This window comes from Rhinichthys klamathensis, unplaced genomic scaffold, assembly GCF_029890125.1.
Source record: "Rhinichthys klamathensis goyatoka isolate OS25496 unplaced genomic scaffold, OSU_Roscu_1.1 h1tg000181l_1, whole genome shotgun sequence".
Classification (NCBI taxonomy): Eukaryota; Metazoa; Chordata; class Actinopteri; order Cypriniformes; family Leuciscidae; genus Rhinichthys; species Rhinichthys klamathensis.
In genome coordinates this window covers 1,364,448-1,386,656 of record NW_026606709.1, presented here as the reverse complement: position 1 = coordinate 1,386,656, position 22,209 = coordinate 1,364,448, and the positions used below count along the sequence as shown (strand labels likewise).

General features: G+C 37.0%; 1 protein-coding gene across 2 annotated transcripts in view; it reads left to right on the top strand.

Annotated features, from left to right (window-relative positions):
* itpr2 (inositol 1,4,5-trisphosphate receptor, type 2) overlaps nucleotides 1–22,209 on the top strand; it is a 114,782-nt gene that overhangs the window by 16,385 nt on the left and 76,188 nt on the right. For both annotated transcript variants that reach the window (XM_056261208.1, XM_056261209.1), the window contains 26 exons: nucleotides 1,669–1,767; nucleotides 3,481–3,564; nucleotides 3,676–3,822; nucleotides 4,026–4,121; nucleotides 5,580–5,609; nucleotides 7,684–7,832; nucleotides 8,335–8,434; nucleotides 8,516–8,679; nucleotides 10,495–10,636; nucleotides 11,239–11,397; nucleotides 11,476–11,648; nucleotides 12,553–12,672; nucleotides 12,827–13,012; nucleotides 13,134–13,385; nucleotides 13,495–13,642; nucleotides 15,397–15,544; nucleotides 15,667–15,854; nucleotides 16,289–16,409; nucleotides 16,527–16,578; nucleotides 18,262–18,430; nucleotides 18,550–18,717; nucleotides 19,435–19,524; nucleotides 19,694–19,819; nucleotides 20,005–20,127; nucleotides 20,567–20,767; nucleotides 21,187–21,429. In XM_056261208.1, the coding sequence (XP_056117183.1) occupies nucleotides 1,669–1,767; nucleotides 3,481–3,564; nucleotides 3,676–3,822; nucleotides 4,026–4,121; nucleotides 5,580–5,609; nucleotides 7,684–7,832; nucleotides 8,335–8,434; nucleotides 8,516–8,679; nucleotides 10,495–10,636; nucleotides 11,239–11,397; nucleotides 11,476–11,648; nucleotides 12,553–12,672; nucleotides 12,827–13,012; nucleotides 13,134–13,385; nucleotides 13,495–13,642; nucleotides 15,397–15,544; nucleotides 15,667–15,854; nucleotides 16,289–16,409; nucleotides 16,527–16,578; nucleotides 18,262–18,430; nucleotides 18,550–18,717; nucleotides 19,435–19,524; nucleotides 19,694–19,819; nucleotides 20,005–20,127; nucleotides 20,567–20,767; nucleotides 21,187–21,429 (3,678 nt within the window). The remainder of the gene's footprint in view (nucleotides 1–1,668; nucleotides 1,768–3,480; nucleotides 3,565–3,675; nucleotides 3,823–4,025; nucleotides 4,122–5,579; nucleotides 5,610–7,683; nucleotides 7,833–8,334; nucleotides 8,435–8,515; nucleotides 8,680–10,494; nucleotides 10,637–11,238; nucleotides 11,398–11,475; nucleotides 11,649–12,552; nucleotides 12,673–12,826; nucleotides 13,013–13,133; nucleotides 13,386–13,494; nucleotides 13,643–15,396; nucleotides 15,545–15,666; nucleotides 15,855–16,288; nucleotides 16,410–16,526; nucleotides 16,579–18,261; nucleotides 18,431–18,549; nucleotides 18,718–19,434; nucleotides 19,525–19,693; nucleotides 19,820–20,004; nucleotides 20,128–20,566; nucleotides 20,768–21,186; nucleotides 21,430–22,209) is intronic.

Below are 22,209 nucleotides of genomic sequence, written 5' to 3'. Positions count from 1 at the left end.
GTAACATGCAACCCTAACAGCCTGTTACAGAACCATGTTCGCACAAAGTTGTGGTTGATTTTTGTCTTGATTACTTTTCCTTTCAAGCCTGAATTATTAAATAGTATCCAAATACTATTAGATCTAGTTTGCAACTGGTATCCAAATCTGAAGAGAATTATTAAATAGTATTCAACAGTTTCAGATCATCACAGTGACTCTTGACATTGACAGGTTGAGGTTTGAATGACATGGTTGTCTATGATGTTATGTTGTGTATAGAGAGGAGGAGAGTGTTAAACGACCCACTTCACTCACGTTCTTTACAAATTGTGTTTACTACCAATTGCAGCATGCTATGGGTATTATATTTGTGTGTGTGTGTGTAAACAAGTTCTCTTTTCTGTTGAATATTTAGTGCTCTCATTTTACATTTACATTTACTATCTGCTCTTTAAAGACCCCACAAAATGGCTTGACAAATGTAGTTTTCTTTCCCATGTGACATAATTTATTTTCTTTCTTAATAGCCAATGTCCCTTTAGTTAGTTTGTTTTACAGCCATGAATCATTACATGGATCTTACTTATCATGTTACTGTAGATGTTGGCTAATGGTTAGGGAGAAGGATATTCTTATTCTAGAGAATTTATTGGACAACATTTTTTGGATACTTGTTCATACAGGAGTCATCAATATTATTGATCTGAGACCTAATCCTGGCTTTGAAACCAGGCCTCAGAGTATCTGATTTCAACAGTACTTGAATATTTTACTCATACTGAATGTAGGCTCAAAGATGCCCTAGTCCTCAACACCTAAGAGACATGCCAGTGAAAAACATGAAACAGTTGATTTGTGAGGAGAGCAGTCACGTGTTTATTTTCTAAAATCAAAATATTGTAATATTGCAACACCTCAATATTGTAATAAATCAAGGTCGACACAATGTCTACAAACACTCAAGTCACAGTTGAGCTCAAGTGCTCAAAAAGGGGAAAAGAAAACCAATATCCTTCAAAAAGTTATTATTAAAACAATGGATACATAAAATAATGTTAAGTAAAATGAAAAAGCCTTCTTGCAATGGACACTGGTTTCGGCCTCATCACCGGCTGCAATCATATCCTCATCTCAAATATGAATCACCTGTGATTCAGCATCTACCTGCTAATGCACTCGCATTCGTGTAAAGTAACCTTGTTGACAAATTACTGGGTAAGGGCAAAACTCACAAGATACAGTACCTTCAATGCCCTGTAGATGGTGATATTGATTCTTTATAGCAGAAATAAACTGCTGCAGAAAAAGTTAAGTGCCATGCAAAATGTAACAAGTAATTGCATTACTCATCACAAATGTATTGGATTAAAGAGTACATATACTTATTCAAAAACGTAGAGAGTAAAAGTTGCTAATATCTTCGATACTCTGTAAAACTACAAAGTAAACAAAAAGATACTTAAGTAGTAACTAATTACATTTACTCAAATACTTTACACCACTGACTGAAAGCCACAGAATTCCAGTTTAGATTCCATGGGGTTAAGAAGGTCTCTAAAACACCAATTTCCAAACTATGCATGTCACATGATGTAATGTCATTTTGTTTCCTTTATTGTTGAAATGGAGCAACAGCAGAAACCGTTGATGTGGAATGCAGTGTTACTTGAGTGTGTATGTTTGTAGGTGGTGGTTGGAGATAAAGTGGTTCTAATGCCTGTGAACGCAGGGCATCCTCTCCATGCCAGCGACATCGAACTCCTGGATAACCGTGGCTGCAAAGAGGTCAGGCACCAGATGTGTTCTCAACAGCGCTGTTAATGAAATCACATGATGAGGCACAGGTTCTGATGCGTTGAGTTAGTTACCTGGGAAACCTGAAAACATCAGGGAAGTTTAGGATTCCAGGCTTGGAAAAGTCATGGAAGTTGATAAAATGTTATACAGTATATCTTGAAAATGTCATGGGAATTTCTTATTAGAGAATATACTGATGTATATTTGAAAAAGAGTACTTGTACTAAAAAAAAAAGTCAACCGAATGTTTTTTTTTTAAGGAATGCATTTTTTTAATGTCTTGTATAGTTTTTGGTTAATTGTATGACTTTTGTTGTTTATTTTGTTCTTGCCATTAAGATAGACCTGCTGTTGACATGACTGTCACCGTCCCGTATACGGGACGCCCAACTTTACTTCGCTATATTACTATTAAATCCTAATCTAATTATGACAAACTATATATGGTTGGAAAGGTCTAAGACTCCTAAATAGATATTTGACTGCTGTGTTTTGCTACAAATTATGTAGGAAGAGTAACTGATGAATTTTTGACTAGAGTGCACGTCAAAAAAATCTGCATCATAACAGGAGTTCTGACCTTTGTCACAAAAAGTTGATGCACACACCTTTAATAATTGAAACTTTGGTTTTCATGCTAAAAGTTCATAATAAAACATATAATCTAGTATTTTTCAATAAAAAATTATAATGTAATATTATCCTCTAAATTATAATATTATCTTTTTTTATTACATCACATATTTTAGTAGTTATCATAAATTAGGTATCATTTGAAAGCTTACAAACTCAGAATTCATCCGGTGAAAACCATTTTGAAATTGAACGTTGCGTTACCATAGAAACGGTACTCTAAATTATTTTATCAGGCTCCTCCCCTTTTGGGCATCATTATATTTCATATTTTATGATCAAAACCTTTTCTAATCTTGACAAAACACATATTGTCAGAAAGGTCTAAGTCTCAAGGTTCCAAATTTTGTGACAGAATTGATATTTGGACAGAAATGTATTAATTTGTTAAGGCAGAATGTATACAACTAAATTCAATGGAATGTATGTTGCCCGGTGGCTATTTTTGGTACTACGCCTAAACAAAATCTCATGGGAACTTCAATTTTTGTGATATCAACTTCAAATTTGGAACACAACTTGGTTAGATATATGGCTGATTTTATAGTAATTTTATAGTAAAAAATATTTTGTAAAATATATATTTTATATAAAATGAAAAAAAATATAGTACAGTATATTTGATTTACTGTAAATTTAAACTTCCATAACTTTTTCATACTTTCATTTTTTGAAGGGTTTTCACTTCAGAAATAATCTGCTGAGTGTTTCCTTTAAAACAAGACCAAACTTGGGTCTATATTCCAAAGCATTCTTGAATTACAACCATTTAAGTTTGAATAGCCCATTTTAACCCCCATTCTCAAAAAGGGGGGTGAGAGCGAAGGGGTTAAAATATTTAAAACATATATTAAAAAATAATAATATATACTGTATGAAGAGTAACACTTGCTTGGAAGCCATACAAATATATGATTTATGAGTGAATTGTTCTTTTGAGTCAATGAATCAGTCATACCAGTTTACAAAATCTGAATCAATGATTTTATCCAGTAACCACAAACGAAAGGTCATGAAAAAGTAATGGAAATTCAGTAATGATGTGTGTTTTATATTCCGTTGTGACAGGTTAATGCTGTGAACTGCACCACCAGTTGGAAAATCGCTCTCTTCATGAAATTTAGTGAATACAGAGATGATGTCTTAAAAGGGGTGAGTCTGGTGTTTGCTGGTTGTTAGTTATGTGGGGATTGATTTTTAGGTTTGTTTTGTGGTTTATGATCTCTCTTTAACCATGTGGGTCTCTCATTTTGCTTCACTCAGGGGGATGTGGTGAGGTTGTTTCATGCAGAGCAAGAGAAGTTTCTTACTTGTGATGACTACAAGAAGCAGCAGTATGTCTTCTTACGGACTACTCTCCGCCAATCAGCAACCTCCGCCACCAGTTCAAAAGCACTCTGGGAAGTGGAGGTAAAGTTCTGTATGATGAAATAAAAGTATTTTCCTTGTAGTTCTTCAGTTTAGTTTTTACAAACTAAAAGTTCTCTGTATGTAATGAAGTAAAATGTATCATAATAACATTTTATGGTTTATGAATGTGGTATACGCTACCGTGGGGTCAGAAAAATGTTTTTTGAAAGAAATTCAATCTAATCCTGTCCCGTGTGCTTCAGGTTATCCACGGTGACGCCTGGAGAGGAGGAGCCGGTCAGTGGAACAGCCTGTTTCGTTTCAAACACCTCGCCACAGGAAACTACCTTGCGGCGGAGGTACACATTCCATCTTCTTTGTCTGGTCCTTCCCTGAAACTGATCCTGTTTTCCTTTTTAAAGAGCTGTGTAGTATATAGTTTGACCCGGTGTGGTTTGTGTGAATGCCTGTGGTTTACATTTATTTGCATGCTGCACATGAAGCTTGCAAAAAGAGGCAATTTAGCTGTATTTACTCCGCTGACCCTGACGTAACAGTATCTTCAGGGGGTGGTATGAGACTCATTCCAGATGAAACTAGACAAGTGTAAATGCATCTGGTTGTTGGAGCCTCATGTGTAAATTTTTCTCCTCCTAAACTGGTTTAAAAAAAATAAACGTGTGAGAGCATGTTACCCTATTACTGGGGCAACTCAATAGGCTATAGGCTACTCAAACATTTCTCATCAAATTCTCCCAAGACAAATCTGAGATATAATAATATTTAAATTAATTGTATAGCTATGTATTTTTACTGTATGTCAAAATTAGTCTCATTTGTGGCTTTTTTTTTCTGTTAAGGGATTTTGGAGTAAATACCTGAGAAACATATTAAGAACCATGCTAATTATTTGATGTGACTTTTGTTCAATTTATGTTTTAATGTTCAAAAGTTTGGTATCAGTAAGTTTTTCTGAAAAAGAACTTGTATTCAGTAAAGAATAAAAGAATAAAATCTTTTTATGAAAGATTACTTTTATTCAGTAAAGAGAAAAAGAACTTGTATTCAGTAAAGATAGAATAAACTTATCAAAAGTGGCAGTAACGACATTTATAATGTTACAAAATATTTCTATTTCAAATAAATGCCGTTCTTTTGAACTTTCTATTTACCAAGTAACCTTGGTTTCCACAAAAATATGAAGCAGCACAACTGTTTACAACATTGATAATAATAGAATACGTTTCTTGAGCATCAATTCAGATTTGTATTATTTCTGAAGGATCTTGTGGCAATGGAAATTCAGCTTTGCCATCGCAGGAATGAATTACATTTTTAAATATATTAAAATAGAAAGCAGTTTTAATCAATATTAAACAATATTACTATATTAATAATATTAATACTATAAATATTGTAGAAGAAGATACTTTTTGTGTAAATATATGAAGAACAAAATAAAATAATAATAATCTTACCAACTCAAACATTTGAACGGTAGTGTATACGTAATTGTGAACTTCATTAAATTCTCCTAATGATCTCTTAAACTATGAAGGACTAACCTCTGAGCAACAAAATGTTCTTCTGGAGGGGTGTATTAGTATATTTTATGGTTTTGAGAGTGCAGAAGATGGGCTGCAGGTGGCAGTCTTCACAATGCTATTGTCACAGTGGTATAGAACCATTCGCAGCCATCCACTGTGCACAGGCCAGACAGAGGGCTTATTGTCTGAGCTAAAAATGCTGAAAGAACCTGTCTTTGTCTCTGTGTGAATGTCGTAGGGCTTTCATAAACACTTCTGGTTCTGTTTCAGATGAATCCTGAATTTCGATCAGAAGATGAGGTAAGTCAGACCTCACATGGATGCCAGCCTACACAATAGAACTTAAATGTCATAACTAGGACTTCAAGGAGACTTCAAGAGTTCCATGGAAGTTGTGTTTCCCATTCACTAGAATTCCACACTTTTTTTCCTCACAATCACCACAGAAATGTAACACAAGTTCGCAGATTCTATCTGGGCACGTCCTGGACCTAGCAATCGAAAAAACATTAATGCAAGGCTTTAAAGTATCAAAGCTAAAACCAGCCCAAACAAATAGATAGTGTATGAAAGAATCACATTTGTTGGTTGTGTTAAACTTTAGATGAAGTTTTGCATCTGACTCGCTCTGCTTAAAGGGATAGTTCACCCAAAAATGAAAATTAGTACATGATTTACTCACCCTCAAGTCATCCTAGTTGTATATGACTTTCTTCTTTCAGATGAATATAATCGGAGTTATATTAAAAAATGTCCTGGCCTAAAAATGTCCTGGCTTTTACGGACTTAAAAAAGTCCGTAAAAGTCCATCTATCCATCATAAAAGTACTCAACACGGCTCCGGGGGGTTAATAAAGGCATTCTAAAGTCCTGTCGTTCGCGAGAGACTGGCGTTCCAGCATATGCGGTAAGTTCTGGTGACGAACGCGGAAGCGCAGAGCCTCACAGAGGCGCACATTTTGTAAAGTTTTAAATATGGATATTTTTCTTACACAAACGCTTCGCTTCAGAAGTCCTTTATTAACCCCCGGAGCCGTGTGGAGCACTTTTATGATGGATAGATGCACTTTTATGATGGATACATGCACTTTTATGATGGATACATGCACTTTTATGGACTTCAAAATAGAAACAGCCATTCACTGCCATTATAAAGCTTGGAAGAGCCAGGACATTTTTTTATATAACTCCGATTGTATTCGTCTGAAAGAAGAATGTCATGTACACCTAGGGTGACTTGAGGGTGAGTAAATCATGAGCTGATTAAATTTTTTGGGTGAACTATCCCTTTAAGTGAACAGTACCCCGTTCTGTCTCGGCTACACAGCATTGCAGCTCAGCCCAACTCTCCTGCACAACTTCACTATTACGTAATCCGTTTCTCTCCCTTCCTTCACACTGCAACAGACAGACTCGCACAACTCTCGTCCTCCTACTCTCCGGAGATGTTTTTTTTTTCTTCAGCCTGCATCACGCACTGCACCTTTCCGCTGTATTAGCATTCTGCTTCAGCAGCCTCACAGACAAACACACTCGCACACACGCAGAGGGGGCTCCTTACATAATGTCTGAATCTGGGGGTGCCCCGTGAGAGTCAGGCAGACGTGCTGTCTGTGTCTGCTTCCGTGGAGGAGTGAGTCAGAGGAGCTGCAGAGAGTCAGAGCAGAGGAGAATGTATAATGCCGCTCTCCAAATAGCCCTCCATCAAAAAAGCTCTGGTGAAAATAGTCTGTGCCACAGAGGCAGTCCTGCATAATGCCCTCACTGTAGATGACCTCTGGGTTTGTCTCTGCTCTGTATTTTTTTTGCTGGAGCTGTGTCCATTATAGTAATTCCTGGTTCAATGCTGTCAATTAATACTGAACATTATTCTCACTCATTTCCTCAGTTTTTAAAAACAAGGCAAATATTTTGCACCAGAAAAACACTAATGGAAATATACCCACAAGACATAATCATTGTACATTTTAACATGAGATTAGTGTTATCAAATTGCTTGCAATCATGTCAAGCTTTGAATCCTGTCTTGATTGAACAAAAATAAGAGTTGCACAGTTCTGTTTTTAAATGCTTAGCCACATATACTTCCATTGGAATTGCATCACTGTAAATGGATTTATTTTATTTTATTATTTTATTTGTTTTACTTTATTAATTGTTTATTTTAGTTAACTATAATAACCCTGGTTTGAGGTCCGTCACCCTGATTTTCTTTTAATGTAAAAATAATGAAAACATTGTAGAAAAGAAAAACTCAGGAGAAAAAAAAATACATATAGTTACCTATAAGTGCAGATTCAGTGAACTTGCATTGTCTTATGTGAGTCTTTATACAGCAATGTGACCTTCCCCTTTCTCTCTGTGCAAAAATCAGAACAACACAGACTCTTTTTACTCTAAAAAGAAGTGGCAGGCTGACAAGATCCCCTTCATCCTTGTTGCAGTGCCCGACTGCAATAGCATCGCCTCTATCTTTGAAATGGATGCCACCACCTTACAGCGGGAAGACTGCCTGGTTCCCAGGTTAGTTCCTCTTCACCAAAATAATTTTCATCCATGACAACCCTATTAGAATGGAAAACAGTTTTACATTTAGATTTGCAATTTATTTGTTTAGCAAACACTTTTATCCAAAATAAGGAACTGTACAAGGAATCACCCTTACAGAGGCAGTGCGAACATCCAAAATTGGATAGAAGTGCAAGCTAAGAGATGTAGGTGTGAAAAAGTAGCAGTATGGGTTTTGAAAGGGAGTATAGTGTGTTAATGATTGTAGAACAAGTGATCTCAATGCATTCAAGTGCTCACAAAGCCTTTTTAGAGCAACCTTTTGGATTTTAAAAATGTACTTACAAAACCATTTGTCCAGGTTAGTTTTTATTCAAGTGCTATCGATGGGATACTAGTCCATACTATGTCGCATATACTGTTGGATATTTCCTGTAGCTCAAACATCAGAGAATGATGCTAACAACTGCAAGTTCTTTGGTTCGATCCCTTGAAAATATGTACCTTCTTTTTTCAGGAACTCGTATGTGAGACTCAGGAACTTGTCCACAAGCACCTGGGTGACCAGTACTTACGTTCCTATTGATTATGAGGAAGAACGACCCGTTATGCTCAAGGTTGTTTATTTCAATTTTTATTTGAAGAAAAATTAGCCTTGTCAATGAAAGCTCATGTCATTTCTCTCTTTATTTGTGCAGATCGGCTCCCGCCACATAAAGGAGGACAAGGAGGCGTTCTCCATTAATTCTGTCCCCATGTCCGAGGTCAGAGACTTGGACTTTGCCAACGATGCCAACAAGGTCCTAGAGTCATTTGTGCGTATATTGGGCATGAGCAATCTCGCAGCAGTAAATGAACGCAGGTAATGTCCTACTTACTGGAGGCCTTTTAATGCGTTAAGTTGTGGTCACATTGGCCTTCATGGTGCGGTCACAATGGACCTTTTCGTTGCACTTTAGCTAAAACATGTCCATGTCAATAGCATGCACTCTTAAAAATAAAGATTCTTTATTGGAATCTATGTTTCCATGAAGAACGTTTAACATTCATGAAACCTTTCCACTGCCCTGAAGGTTCTTTTATAGTGGAAAAATATTCTTTAGATTATTAAAATGGTCTTCACACTAAGAAAAAAAATTGGTTCTTTTAAGAACTATTCACTAAAATGTTCTTTGGTGAACCCAGAATGGTTCATCTATTGCATCACAGCAAAAAACTTGTATTTTTAAAGTGGTAGAGATGTACTGTTTGTGTCTAACCAAGTAGCCTTTTCTGTTGGTCAGCACGCGAATTCAACTGACCAACGTGAACATGAGTGAAAACTGCACACGAAACTTCCAATATACACTCACCTAAAGGATTATTAGGAACACCTGTTCAATTTCTCATTAATGCAATTATCTAATCAACCAATCACATGGCAGTTGCTTCAATGCATTTAGGGGTGTAGTCCTGGTCAATACAATCTCCTGAACTCCAAACTGAATGTCAGAATGGGAAAGAAAGGTGATTTAAGCAATTTTGAGCGTGGCATGGTTGCTGGTGCCAGACGGGCCGGTCTGAGTATTTCACAATCTGCTTAGTTACTGGGATTTTCACGCACAAACATTTCTAGGGTTTACAAAGAATGGTGTGAAAAGGGAAAAACATCCAGTATGCGGCAGTCCTGTGGGCGAAAATTCCTTGTTGGTGCTGGAGGTCAGAGGAGAATGGGCCAGCTGATTCAAGCTGATAGAAGAGCAACTTTGACTGGAATAACCAATCGTTACAACCGAGGTATGCAGCAAAGCATTTGTGAAGCCACAACACGCACAACCTTGAGGCGGACGGGCTACAACAGCAGAAGACCCCACCGGGTACCACTCCTCTCCACTACAAATAGGAAAAAGAGGCTACAATTTGCAAGAGCTCACCAAAATTGGACAGTTGAAGACTGGAAAAATGTTGCCTGGTCTGATGAGTCTCGATTTCTGTTGAGACATTCAGATTGTAGAGTCAGAATTTGGCGTAAACAGAATGAGAACATGGATCCATCATGCCTTGTTACCACTGTGCAGGCTGGTGGTGGTGGTGTAATGGTGTGGGGGATGTTTTCTTGGCACACTTTAGGCCCTTTAGTGCCAATTGGGCATCGTTTAAATGCCACGGCCTACCTGAGCATTGTTTCTGACCATGTCCATCCCTTTATGGCCACCATACACCCATCCTCTGATGGCTACTTCCAGCAGAATAATGCACCATGTCACAAAGCTCGAATCATTTCAAATTGGTTTCTTGAACATGACAATGAGTTTACTGTACTAAAATGGCCCCCACAGTCACCAGATCTCAACCCAATAGAGCATCTTTGGGATGTGGTGGAACGGGAGCTTTGTGCCCTGGATGTGCATCCCACAAATCTCCATCAACTGCAAGATGCTATCCTATCAATATGGGCCAACATTTCTAAAGAATGCTTTCAGCACCTTGTTGAATCAATGCCACGTAGAATTAAGGCAGTTCTGAAGGCGAAAGGGGGTCAAACACAGTATTAGTATGGTGTTCCTAATAATCCTTTAGGTGAGTGTATATATTAGGTTACATTTCCATAAGCAAAGGATTCTTATGAAGTAGATGAGATCACTACTATACATTTATAGTTTTAAAAACATACTTGCTCTTACGTTTTTATGTTCAGGTTTACTATTAAGCTGTTGGAGGATCTGATCTTCTTTGTTTGCGAGGTGCCAAACAACGGGCAAGACGTGCTGGCTGTTGTCATCTCGAACCCCAACAGAGAGAGGCAGAAACTCATGAGAGAGCAAAACATCCTGGCACAGGTTTGCTCAAACAGTGTACTTGCAGTAAACTGATTCTTTAAAGTCCACCTGTAGTCAATAGTTTTATCCCTTAAAATTCATATTTGATCACCAAAATGACATATTGAAACTTTTTTCTCCTGTAAAAAAGTTCTTTATGCCTTAAAATAGCTTGAATTCAACTCTACACCCTTCCTTCATTTAGTATACATGGACTCATGAATATGCAAATTTGCTACGCCTTCACTCAATCACATGAGCTCAGAATACCTGATCCACTCACTCAACTTTACTGTAGTAAACGCTGCAAGTGAAAATACTGGTTTAATTCGACCATATATGTTTGAACCGGAAACTGATTCAGAAGAAGAAGTGAAAGAGCGAATTATACAGGCTTGTATACAAGTCGATTTTTTTTTTGAGACTGTCTTTGGTTCACTGCAGTTTTAAGGAGAAAATACTCAGCAATGGTGTTGACTTATGAATTTGCACATGGTTTGTCTCAAAGCATATGAAAAACACCACATAGACATATAAACAACATTGAAAACTTTTCACCAGAGGGGGACTTTAAAAACCATCGTTTCCATGGCAGATTTCTGACTGTAATTTTACGTTTGCAGATCTTTGGAATTCTTAAAGCCCCATTTTCGGAGATTAAAGACTCGCCAATGCCGAAGCTTGAAGATATTGGCGAGCAACGCAACTCTTTATTTAAGTACATGCTACAGCTGTGTTACAGAATCCTGCGCCATTCCCAACAAGACTACCGCAAGAATCAGGCAAGGAACATCTTCAATTATCAACTCCAATTAATCAATCAATGTATGAGACTAATACATGTGTCCTCTTTATCACAGGAGTACATAGCCAAGAATTTTTCCATCATGCAGGCTCAGATCGGCTATGAGATCCTGGCCGAAGACACAATCACTGCGCTTCTGCACAACAACCGCAAGCTGTTAGAGAAGCACATCACCGCACGTGAGATCGAGACCTTTGTCAAACTTCTGCGCAGGAACCGAGAGCCCAGGTCTGACCCAGAGATTTTGACATCCACTTAATTGTCTGGTACTAACCACTACTTGCAGAAAGTATGAAAGGAAATGTAATGGAATCTTTAAGGAAAACTAATTAGGATCATTTAGGATTGGTTCCAAATTATTATTTAATTACATAGGCATAAGGTTTCCTTTTTTTTTTTTTTTTTGACTGGTTGGTTGGGGTTTCTTTCTGGCCAGGTATTTGAAGATGGTCCTCACTGCAGAACATGAAATCCACGGGGAGGAGTCGGATCCAGATCCAACTCCTCCCACCTTACATATACCTAAACCTACCCATCTCCGCCCCCTGATCCCTAATCCCTAACCCCACCCCTAATCCTACCCATCTCCACCCCTTGGATCTTGATCCGACTCCTCCCCGTGGATCTCATGTACTGCATTGAGGTGCTACTGGGTATTTGCAGCGTTTTTTCTGTAGAACCATGTTTTTTGTTTGTTGTTTTTTGTTTTGTTTTTGTCGAGTTTACACTACCATTCAAAAGTCTGGTCAGTAAGATTTGTTGATGTTTTTGGAAGAAGTCTCTTATGCTCACCAAGGCTGCTTTTTTTATCAAAAAAGTAAAACAGTAATATTGTAATGTTATCACAGTTGAAAACAATTGTGATGCTTAATATTTTTGTGGAAACAATGATACATAAAAAAAAACAGTATTTATTTGAAATCTTTTGTAACAATGTAAAGGTCGTTATTGTCACTTTTATTTAATTTAATGCATCCTTGCTGAATAAAAGTATTAATTTCTTTCAAATAAAATGCTAACCCCAAACTTCTGAACAGTAGTAAACATTCAGATGTGATTCTTGCATTTGATACAAGTACCATTTTCACATTGGTTAGCAGTGGTTTCAAAGTTCTTGTGCATTTTCCCCCAGGTTTCTGGATTATTTGTCTGACCTGTGTGTCTCCAACAAAACAGCCATTCCTGTCACTCAGGAGCTCATTTGCAAATTCATGCTGAACCCCATCAACGCAGACATCCTCGTCCAGACCAAGTGAGAGCTGCTCTGTGCTGCCTCCTGAGATTATCTATATAACAAACAATGACTCAGAATAATTGGATTAATCTGTAATAACTGTATACAGCTATTGACAAGGTAATTTTGCTTTTTATGTTAAGATATATGACAATGGCTTGTGTTTCTTTAGACTGATCTTACACACAGAGACCTCTTTGGAGTCATCTTTAATCCAGGAGGATGGTGAAGACGATGAAGAAGTGTGGCTATACTGGATTGATAACGATAAAGAGCCTCATGGGAAGTCAATCCGCCACCTGGCTCAGGATGCCAAGGATAGACAAAAGATGGATGTTGACATCATTACATATTATAGGTGAGAGTTTAACCACATTTATTTTTTTTTATTCTAGGCAGGTTGCTTTTCACTTTGAATCGGAGTACTTATGATTGTTTAAACAGCTGTGTTATCAAGTGCCCTATTCATTCTCTTGCAGGTGCCAACTCAATCTCTTTGCTAAAATGTGCCTGGACCGGCAGTATCTGGCCATCAATCAGATTTCCAGTCAGCTGCCGGTGGATCTAATCCTGCGCTGCATGTTTGATGACTGCCTGCCTTACAACCTGCGTGCCTCGTTTTGTCGTCTAATGCTGCACATGCACGTGGACCGCGACCCGCAGGAGGCCGTGGTGCCCGTTCGCTATGCACGTCTGTGGACCGAGATACCCTCCAAGATCTCCGTCAATGAGTAAGATGGAAGCCACTTTTTTGCCAGTGTTGCTTCTAGCATCACATTGCTTTATTTATAGGACTGTTTTGTGTTGTTTGGTTTGTCTGAATGTATATTTGGTGCACAGGTATGACTATGAGTTCAGAGACACGTCCAGAGAGGAGATGAAGAAAAAGTTTGCCCCCACAATGCATTTTGTGGATGAATATCTCAAAGATGTTGTCAGTCAGCCTGATCCATTTGGAAACATTGAAAAGAATGAACTGACCCTTGAGGTGAGATTATGGTTGGTTCCTATAACAGTTTTCTCACAATTTTCCATAAATGTGGACCGAAAACAATGCAAAAATGCTATGACATTGTTTCCTGGTCTATTCAGCAACACCACTTCTGAATCTACAGTGCAAAACATACAGCCTGACGATTCCTGAATTAATGACTCTCTAAGTTGATTTTTTTGTTGTTGTATTGAATCATAACCATACAGTACAAACAGTGTAGTCCAATTCCTGAACTGAGCACTCTTATAAGCTGCTTTATTTAGTGATTCAGATTTAAAGGGTTAGTTCACCCAAAAAATGAAAATTCTGTCAGTAATTACTCACCCTCATGTTGTTCCAACCCTGTAAGACTTTCCTTCATCTTCGGAACACAAAGAAAGATATTTTTGATTAAATCTGAGAGCTAGATCACTCCTCCATAGGCTTCTTAAGGGATCGAAACTGACCGGCCCAAAAGTTATGAAAGACATCGTTAAAATAGTCCGAGTGACTACAGTGGCTCAATCTTAAGTTTATCAAGCGACGAGAATACTTTTTGTGCGCAAAAAAACAAACAAAAATAACGACTTTATTCAACTAATCATTTCCTTCTCTGTGGGCCGTGATACTTTTGTGCAAAGCTTCCAGGTTGCACGTCACACGTAGGCTCACTATTGGCCGACGCTGGTCATGTGTGTGAATGATGCGTGAAGTACAACCTAGAAGCTTTGCGTAGTTTCACTACGTGAAATATCACGGTTGGTTCTATTTAGTGAATCATAAGCATACAGCGTGATCAGTATAGTCCGATTCCCAAATTAATGACCCTTATGATGTTTTTTTTTTGATAATTCAAATCTGTCCATCTGTTAAAAACTCCTAAACAAATGACTCTAATGAGTTGGTTCTTTGTAGTGAATCAGAATCATACAGCACAAACAGTATAGTTCAGTTCACAAACTAATGATTCTTATAAGCTGCTTGTTTTAAGTGAATCAAATCCACCCATATAGAATGACTGGTGTAGTCCAGAGATTCCTGATCAAATAAAAAAAAAGGAGTTTGTACTATTTAGTGAATCAAAAACAAAAAGAGTGACCAGCGTAGTCCGATTCCCTAATTAATGACCTTAATGAGCTGTTTTGTTAGTAAATCAAATGTATTCGTACAGTGCAATCAGTGTAGTCCAGTTCGTAATCCAACTGATTTACGAACGTTTGACTCAAGTGAGTTGGATGTAGTGAATCAGAACCATACAGTCCAAACAGTGTCCACTTCTTGAAGTATTTACTATTATAAGCTGCTTTTGTTAGTGAATCAAATCCATTCATAGAGCATGACTGGTGTAATGACTCTAAAGAGTTGGTTTTGATTCCTAAATGAATGACCTTATGAGCAATTTTTTTTTGTAAATAAAATCTATCCGTATACAGTGGAACAATGTACATGTAGTCCAACGGATTCCCAAACAAATGACTCTGAGTTGGTTCTTGTAGAGAATCAAAAAAACACAGCATGACCATTGTAGTCCTTTTTTAGTGAATCACATCATGTTGTACTTGATGCTTGTGACATCTAAATTGGTGTAGTTAGTGACAATGTTTATATCTGTTATTTGTGTGTCAGGTCTGAGGTTTTTCCTGAGCGTATTATGTGATGTGTCCAGAGGACAGAGCAGATTGGCTGCATTAGCTCTAACAGAATACTAATGATTCACTCTCTAACACTTTGAATTTTAATGGCTTTGCATCTGTCTGTCTCTCTCACAGGTGGTCCACCTGGCACGTAACCTGGTCTACTTTGGCTTCTACAGCTTTAATGAGCTTTTGTGCCTCACACGCACCCTGCTGGCCATCCTGGACATTGTCCAACCCACGTTCACATTCATGTCCAAACTCAACAAGAGCCCTGAGGGAGGTGAGGGAGGTGAGAGATGTTTTCAAGTTGTCTGTTCTCACTCAAGTAATGCGTCTTTGTTTAACAAGATAATAGCTGCTTGTACTTGAGGCGGTGTAACACTTCAGGCTGTGTTTGTGTAGGTAATAATGTCATACGTACCATCCACGGTGTGGGTGAGATGGTGACTCAGATGGTTCTGAGCAGAGGCTTGATGATGCCCCACTGTCTCCCCGATGCTCAGCCAATCCACGGAAAGCAAATCTGTCTCCCTGACAACGATAACGTCATGGTGATGGACACCAAGCTCAGGATTATTGAGATTCTGCAGGTGATGCCCTCATAGATTGCTGTAAATCTATTGCAATAAACTAAATGCATTAGTTACACTGCACAAAGCTCAAGTCTTCCACACTATGTAAAAGAAAGGTTTTGGAAATTATATTAAAGGGTTAGTTCACCTTCGAAACAAATAAAGATATTTTTAATAAAATTTGAGAGATTTTTGTCCCTCCATTAAATTGTATTCACTCAAAATTCTGATGCTTCAAAATATTCACAAAGAGATGGAATCCATATTAATTGAACGGTTTAACATTTTGATGAACAAATTTAATTTGGGCTTTTATTCACATATAAGCATTGATCAAATAACATCAGATTTGGTAAATGGAAGCTCAAGGCTTGGATTAAAGCGTCTGAGTTTGGGTGGACTATCCCTTTAAATGTTGGCATCATTTTACATTTCATCGTTTCCTTTTATAGTTCATTCTGAATGTGCGTCTCGATTACCGCATCACCTATCTGCTGTCTATCTATAAAAAAGAGTTTGCCGAGCGGACTTTGGACACTTCTGCCTCTGTGACGGAATTTCCTGTCATGGCTGGTGAGAGACATTTCATGACATACAGTAAACATTCATTTTCAGATACCAGTTGAGGAGTTTATTCTTGTTTTAAGGGTCTGTTTGTGTATGTTTTAATATTCCCATTGAATATTCCAGAGCCAAACATTGAGGAAATTGCAGAGAAAGCAGAGAATATGTTTTCGGGAAGGTGAGGGAGTGATTATTTGCCTTGTGTTATGTTTATTTGGGTTGTGTTTGGTGCTTAAGAATGAACTATTGAAAAGCTGGATTGATATCGGTACTAATGCTGACTTTTTATTAAAATGGGTTAGTTATCAGTCAGACATAACCAAATTAAAATTGATACTGTGTATTAATTGCTGTCAAGCTTCAAAACAACCAAAAACAGACTTAAATGTACACTATTGTTTGTTTGGGGTTGGTAAGATTAAAATAATAATAATATATATATATATATATATATATATATATAAAGCTCACCAGGGCTTAATTAAAGGGTTAATTCACACAAAAAAAAAAATTCTGTCATTCATTAATCACCCTCATGTTGTTCCAAACCCGTAGAACCAAAAAAAAAAAAACCGCCCAAAATAAAGCCTTTATTCAACAATTTCTTCTCTTCCGTGTCAGTCTCTGACGCTGTTCACATTGTAAACAGTGCAGTGCTTCCAGGTTCTACGTCAGAACGCCGGCGCGTGCGTCCTCCTGGTGCTCACGTGAACCACGTTTGAGACTGGCATGGAAGTGAAGAAATTCTTAAAGTCTTAATTTTAGTTTTTTTTTTTTTTTTTCACTTCATAGCATTAAGGTTGAACCATTGTAGTCACATGGACTATTTTAACAATGCCTTTACCCCCTTTCTGGGCCTTGAAAGTGGTAATTAAATTGCTGTCAATGGAGGGACAGAAAGCCCTCGGATTTCATCAAAAATATCTTAATTTGTGTTCGGAAGATGATCGAAGGTCTTACTGGTTTGGAACGACATGAGGGTGAGTAATTAATGACATCATTTTTATTTTGGGGTGAACTAACCCTTCAATTTGATTAAAATACAGTAAAAACAGTAATGTTGTAAAATATGAGTAAATAATGAGTCTTCAGTGTCACATGATCCTTCAGATATCTTTGTAATGTGCTGATTTGCTGCTCAAGAAAGTTTTGTTTTATATTCTCAATGTTGAAAAGAGTTGTGCTGCTTAATATTTTTGTGGAAACTGTGATGCATTTTTTCCAGGATTAATAAAAAAGATCAACAGAAATATTGATCATAGAAAGATGAATAGAAAGTTCAAAAGAACAGTATTTATTTGAAATATATTTTTTGTAATAATTGATCAGTTTGATGCATCTTTGCTGAATAAAAGTATTAATTTCTTTTAATCAAATAAAGGAAATCTTAATGAAACCCAAACTTTTAAACAGCTGTAACTTTTTTCTTGTTTTCATTTTCAGGAGGATTTGTGAGGGCATATTTTTTAACCATAAAAAAACAAACAAACATGTGAACCATTTATGTCAAATACTTGAATTAATTGAAACAAACAACAAATATGAACACATATGGCTGTTAAATATAGAATCAACATCAAATATTAAGGAAATGTAAAAATAAAAATAGAAATGCTCACGATATCAAAACACAATACTCATTCTTCTACATTACATTTCAATAATTTGCAGGCCCATATGTATGTCATTTTTGCCCCATTTCTAGTTAATTTCTGACCCTGTACATTACTTTTTCCATCCTCTCAGACACTTAATTTAATTTCCCATTTCTTGCTGCTGTCTTTAAAACTTCTATTTAAGAAAAACACACTCTCTGATTGGCTTCAATTCTCAATCAGGTCTTGTGTTTTTGTGTTCACAGTTCTAAGGACAGAAGCCCAGTGGACCTCGATGATGAAGGTGGGCAGACGTTTCTGCGTGTGCTCATTCACCTCATCATGCAGGACTACCCTCCACTGGTCTCCGGCTCCCTTCAGCTCATCTTTAAACACTTCAGCCAGAGAGCCGAAGTTCTGCAGGCCTTCAAACAGGTTTCACTCTCACTCATACTCCTGTCGTCTTATCAGTGTATGGAGACTGGCAAGCTTTTAAATGGTCGGTTTTATTGATAGACCCACATATTTCCCAATTAATGTTTTTTGTTCTGCAGGTCCAGTTACTGGTTTCTGAGGAGGATGTGGAGAATTATAAGAAGATTAAGGCGAGCCTGGACCAGCTGCGTCTGACAGTGGAGAAGTCTGAGCTGTGGGTTGAGAAGAGTGGAGGTTACAGTGGTGAAGATATTGCTGAGAATCAAAACAAAGAGCAAAATTTAGAGGTGTGCACCTACTGGCATGAGAAACATATTTTGTTACAAAAATGACAAAAGCGCATAACAAAAATGACTAAAATTTCATTTTAAATTTAGTTTTTTTATTTTTAGTCATTTTGTTATTCGCTTTTGTCATTTTTGTTAGTTTTTTTATTTTTATTTTTTATTTAGCTTTGTTTTATTTCAGATTAGTTTTAGTAGATTTAATATTTCAACAAACAAAATGAGAAATCTCGCTTTGCCAACTAACTGAAATAAAATTCATTTTTTAAATTTAGTTGTATTTTTACATTGAATTAAGTTTATTTCAGTTAGTTGGCAAGGAAACATTTCTGTTTATTATTTAAGTTGAAATACTTAAACTGCTAAATATACAATATGAATAAATATATAAGATATAAAATATTAATAAAGATAAATGAAAGCTTAGAAATATAAAAAAACTAATAAAAAGTGGCAAAAGCACAAAATTACTAAAACTTAAACTAAATTTAAAATGAAAACTGAAAATATAGTTAATGAACACTAATTTAAAATATGAATAAATACTCTAGTAGTATATAAATAATACTTAAATGACACTGAAGCAGAAATAAGAGTTAAATAGTTCTGCATATCTGTTATGTGAATACAGTAACGTATGAGAATAATCTGTAACAGTATCGGTCATAGAAAATCATTATGGGCGATGTCACCTGACTGTGTGTAAATTCTGGTTTACAGGAAGCAGGTATCTTGAGCCCAGTGCAGGATGGGATCAATAAACCTCAAATAGACAGCAACAAAGCCAACAACTACAAAATTGTGAAAGAGGTGGGAACTTTTTCACTCAATGTTTCCTCCGCTCCAAAGAGTACAAGTCTTATATATTACATAACGGCAATGCTAATAGCCGCATACACAGCAGAATTCTTTCTAAAATGCCGATCAAAAGATATTTCTGTAATGCCGGTCTCATGGTTTTGTGTCTGGTGTGACATAGATCCTGCTGAGTCTCAGTAAACTCTGCTCTCCTGCTAAGAAGATTCGCGTGCAGCAGCAGAGGCTGCTGAAGAACATGGGAGCTCACACTGTGGTGCTGGACCTGCTCCAGATCCCGTATGGGAATGTGAGTGGACATTCCTTGAATCATGCGACCAGTTCAGTTTTTGATGGATTCCACAACCATGCACTAACGAAATGAATTCAGAAAGGGGTTTAACCTCATTACATGCTACAGTAAAATTACTCTATATTTGGAGATTATCATTTCGGGATCCTTATGCTGCCAAATTCTTGCTGCTCCATCTTCAGGTGGATGAAAAGATGGACGAGATCATGACTCTAGCCCACACTTTCCTTCAGTACTTCTGCAGAGACAACCCTCAGAACCAGGCACTGCTGCACAAACACCTCAACCTCTTCCTCACACCCGGGGTGCGTTCCACCAGGGAGTTATTCACCCAAAATATGAAAATTCGGTCATCATTTACTCACCCTCGAATTGTTCGAAACCTGTATGAATTTCTTTCTTCTGCTGAACACGAAAGAAGATATTTTGAAGAATGTTCACAACCAAACAGTTGTGGCGCACCATTGACTTCCATAGTATTTTTTTCCCCATACTATGGAAGTCAATGGGGACCATCAACTGTTTGGTTATCGATATTCTTCAAAATATCTTCTTTCGTGTTCTGCAGAAGAAAGGACAGGTTTGGAACAACTTGAGGGTGAGTAAATGATGACTGAATTTTCATTTTTGGGTGAACTATCCCTTTAATGAGCATTACATGTCCTTGCAATTAATAATAGATGATTTGGTGTTGAAAGGGAATTCTGAGAATATTTTATTTGATTCTGTCTTTGCTTCCCTCAGCTTCAGGAGGTCAAGACAATGTGCTACATCTTCAGGAACAACTACCACCTGTGCAATGAAATCAGCGACCGCGTGGTGAATCACTTTGTGCACTGGATTGAGATCCACGGCCGTCACGTGGAGTACCTGCGCTTCCTCCAAACCATCGTCAAAGCTGATGGCAAATACGTGAAGGAATGTCAGTGCAAAATCATGAATGAGGTGAGATGGACTTTGAATTTAATTCTCCATGGAGATAACTCAAAGCACACATTAATCATGGTCATAATACACATTAATATTAAAACAATATATTTGGTCATAATACACATTAATATTAAAACAATATATTTGGCACATATTTTTAAAGTAATAATAATTAATACTATTTTTAAAATGTTTGTATTTATAATTTTTTTATCAAATGTTTTTGTTTTTAAAAAAATTTCAGTATGTTTTGAATAACTTTTCTTAAAAAAAATATTTTGTGGTAGTTATCCATACATTTTGAGAATATTTTCATATTCATGCTTGTATTTCTCTCCACTTAATATAAAAAAAAAATGCTTCCATTCACATGAAAGTGAATTTAAATGGTGCTCTTGGTGTTAATCAGACAATGTGTTTGTTTTGGACGGTAGCTGGTGAACGGAGGAGAAGACGTGTTGGCCTTCTATAATGACCGTGCCTCTTTTCCGGCACTGCAAAAGATGATGTCTTCTGAGCGGGATGAGAACGGGCTTCTGGCGTACCACATCACTCTGGTTGAGCTGCTGGCAGCCTGCACCGAGGGCAAGAATGTTGATACCGAGCTCAAGTGCAACACACTTCTGCCACTTGATGATATTGTCAAAGTGGTCACGCATGACAGCTGCATTGCAGAGGTAACAGAACATTATCCCTATCTGAATGTTCTCTTGAAAAGTGACGGAGCTGTTGTACATGTTGTTGTTTATGCACTTTATAAATTATCTAATGATATTTGTCTAATTATGGAAACTATTACAGTCCATCTCAAATTAGCTAAAAGTTAAACACTCTTAAGAACATGTACAGTAGGAAGTTGACATTTAGAAAAAAGGCACAGTGATGGTATAAGATGGAAATACCACAATGTGTTGATATATAGAAGTAAAAAAAAAAAAAAAAAAAAACTACAGTTTACCAGTTCGGTAACACTTTACTTGAAGGGGTGTGCATAAGACTAACATGACACCTCATTATCATGACATGACACATGTTATGAATATGAAGGAAGTTTTATGCATGTTTGTGACAACTGTCATTAAGTGTCATTCGCTCAATTATGACATTTTTAATGCAAATATGACATTGTTTGAGATGTCTTTGTTATGACAACCTTGAAACCAATACATCATAACCTGTCAGTGTCTTTGTCATGACAACTTGACATTACTAAGACAACACAACCTGTCATAAACATGACATAGCAGATTAATTATCAAACTTAAGAAACCACTTAGCTTTATTGGTTAACATTACATTAAACTGTCAGGTGATTGGTTTTGACATTGGCTGTCATGAAGCCATTATAACTGTGTCATGACAAATTCAATTTGTACCACTGTAGTTGAGGTCACAAAAAATATTCATGACACAGTTATAATGGCCTTATGACAGCCAATGTCAAAACCAACCACATG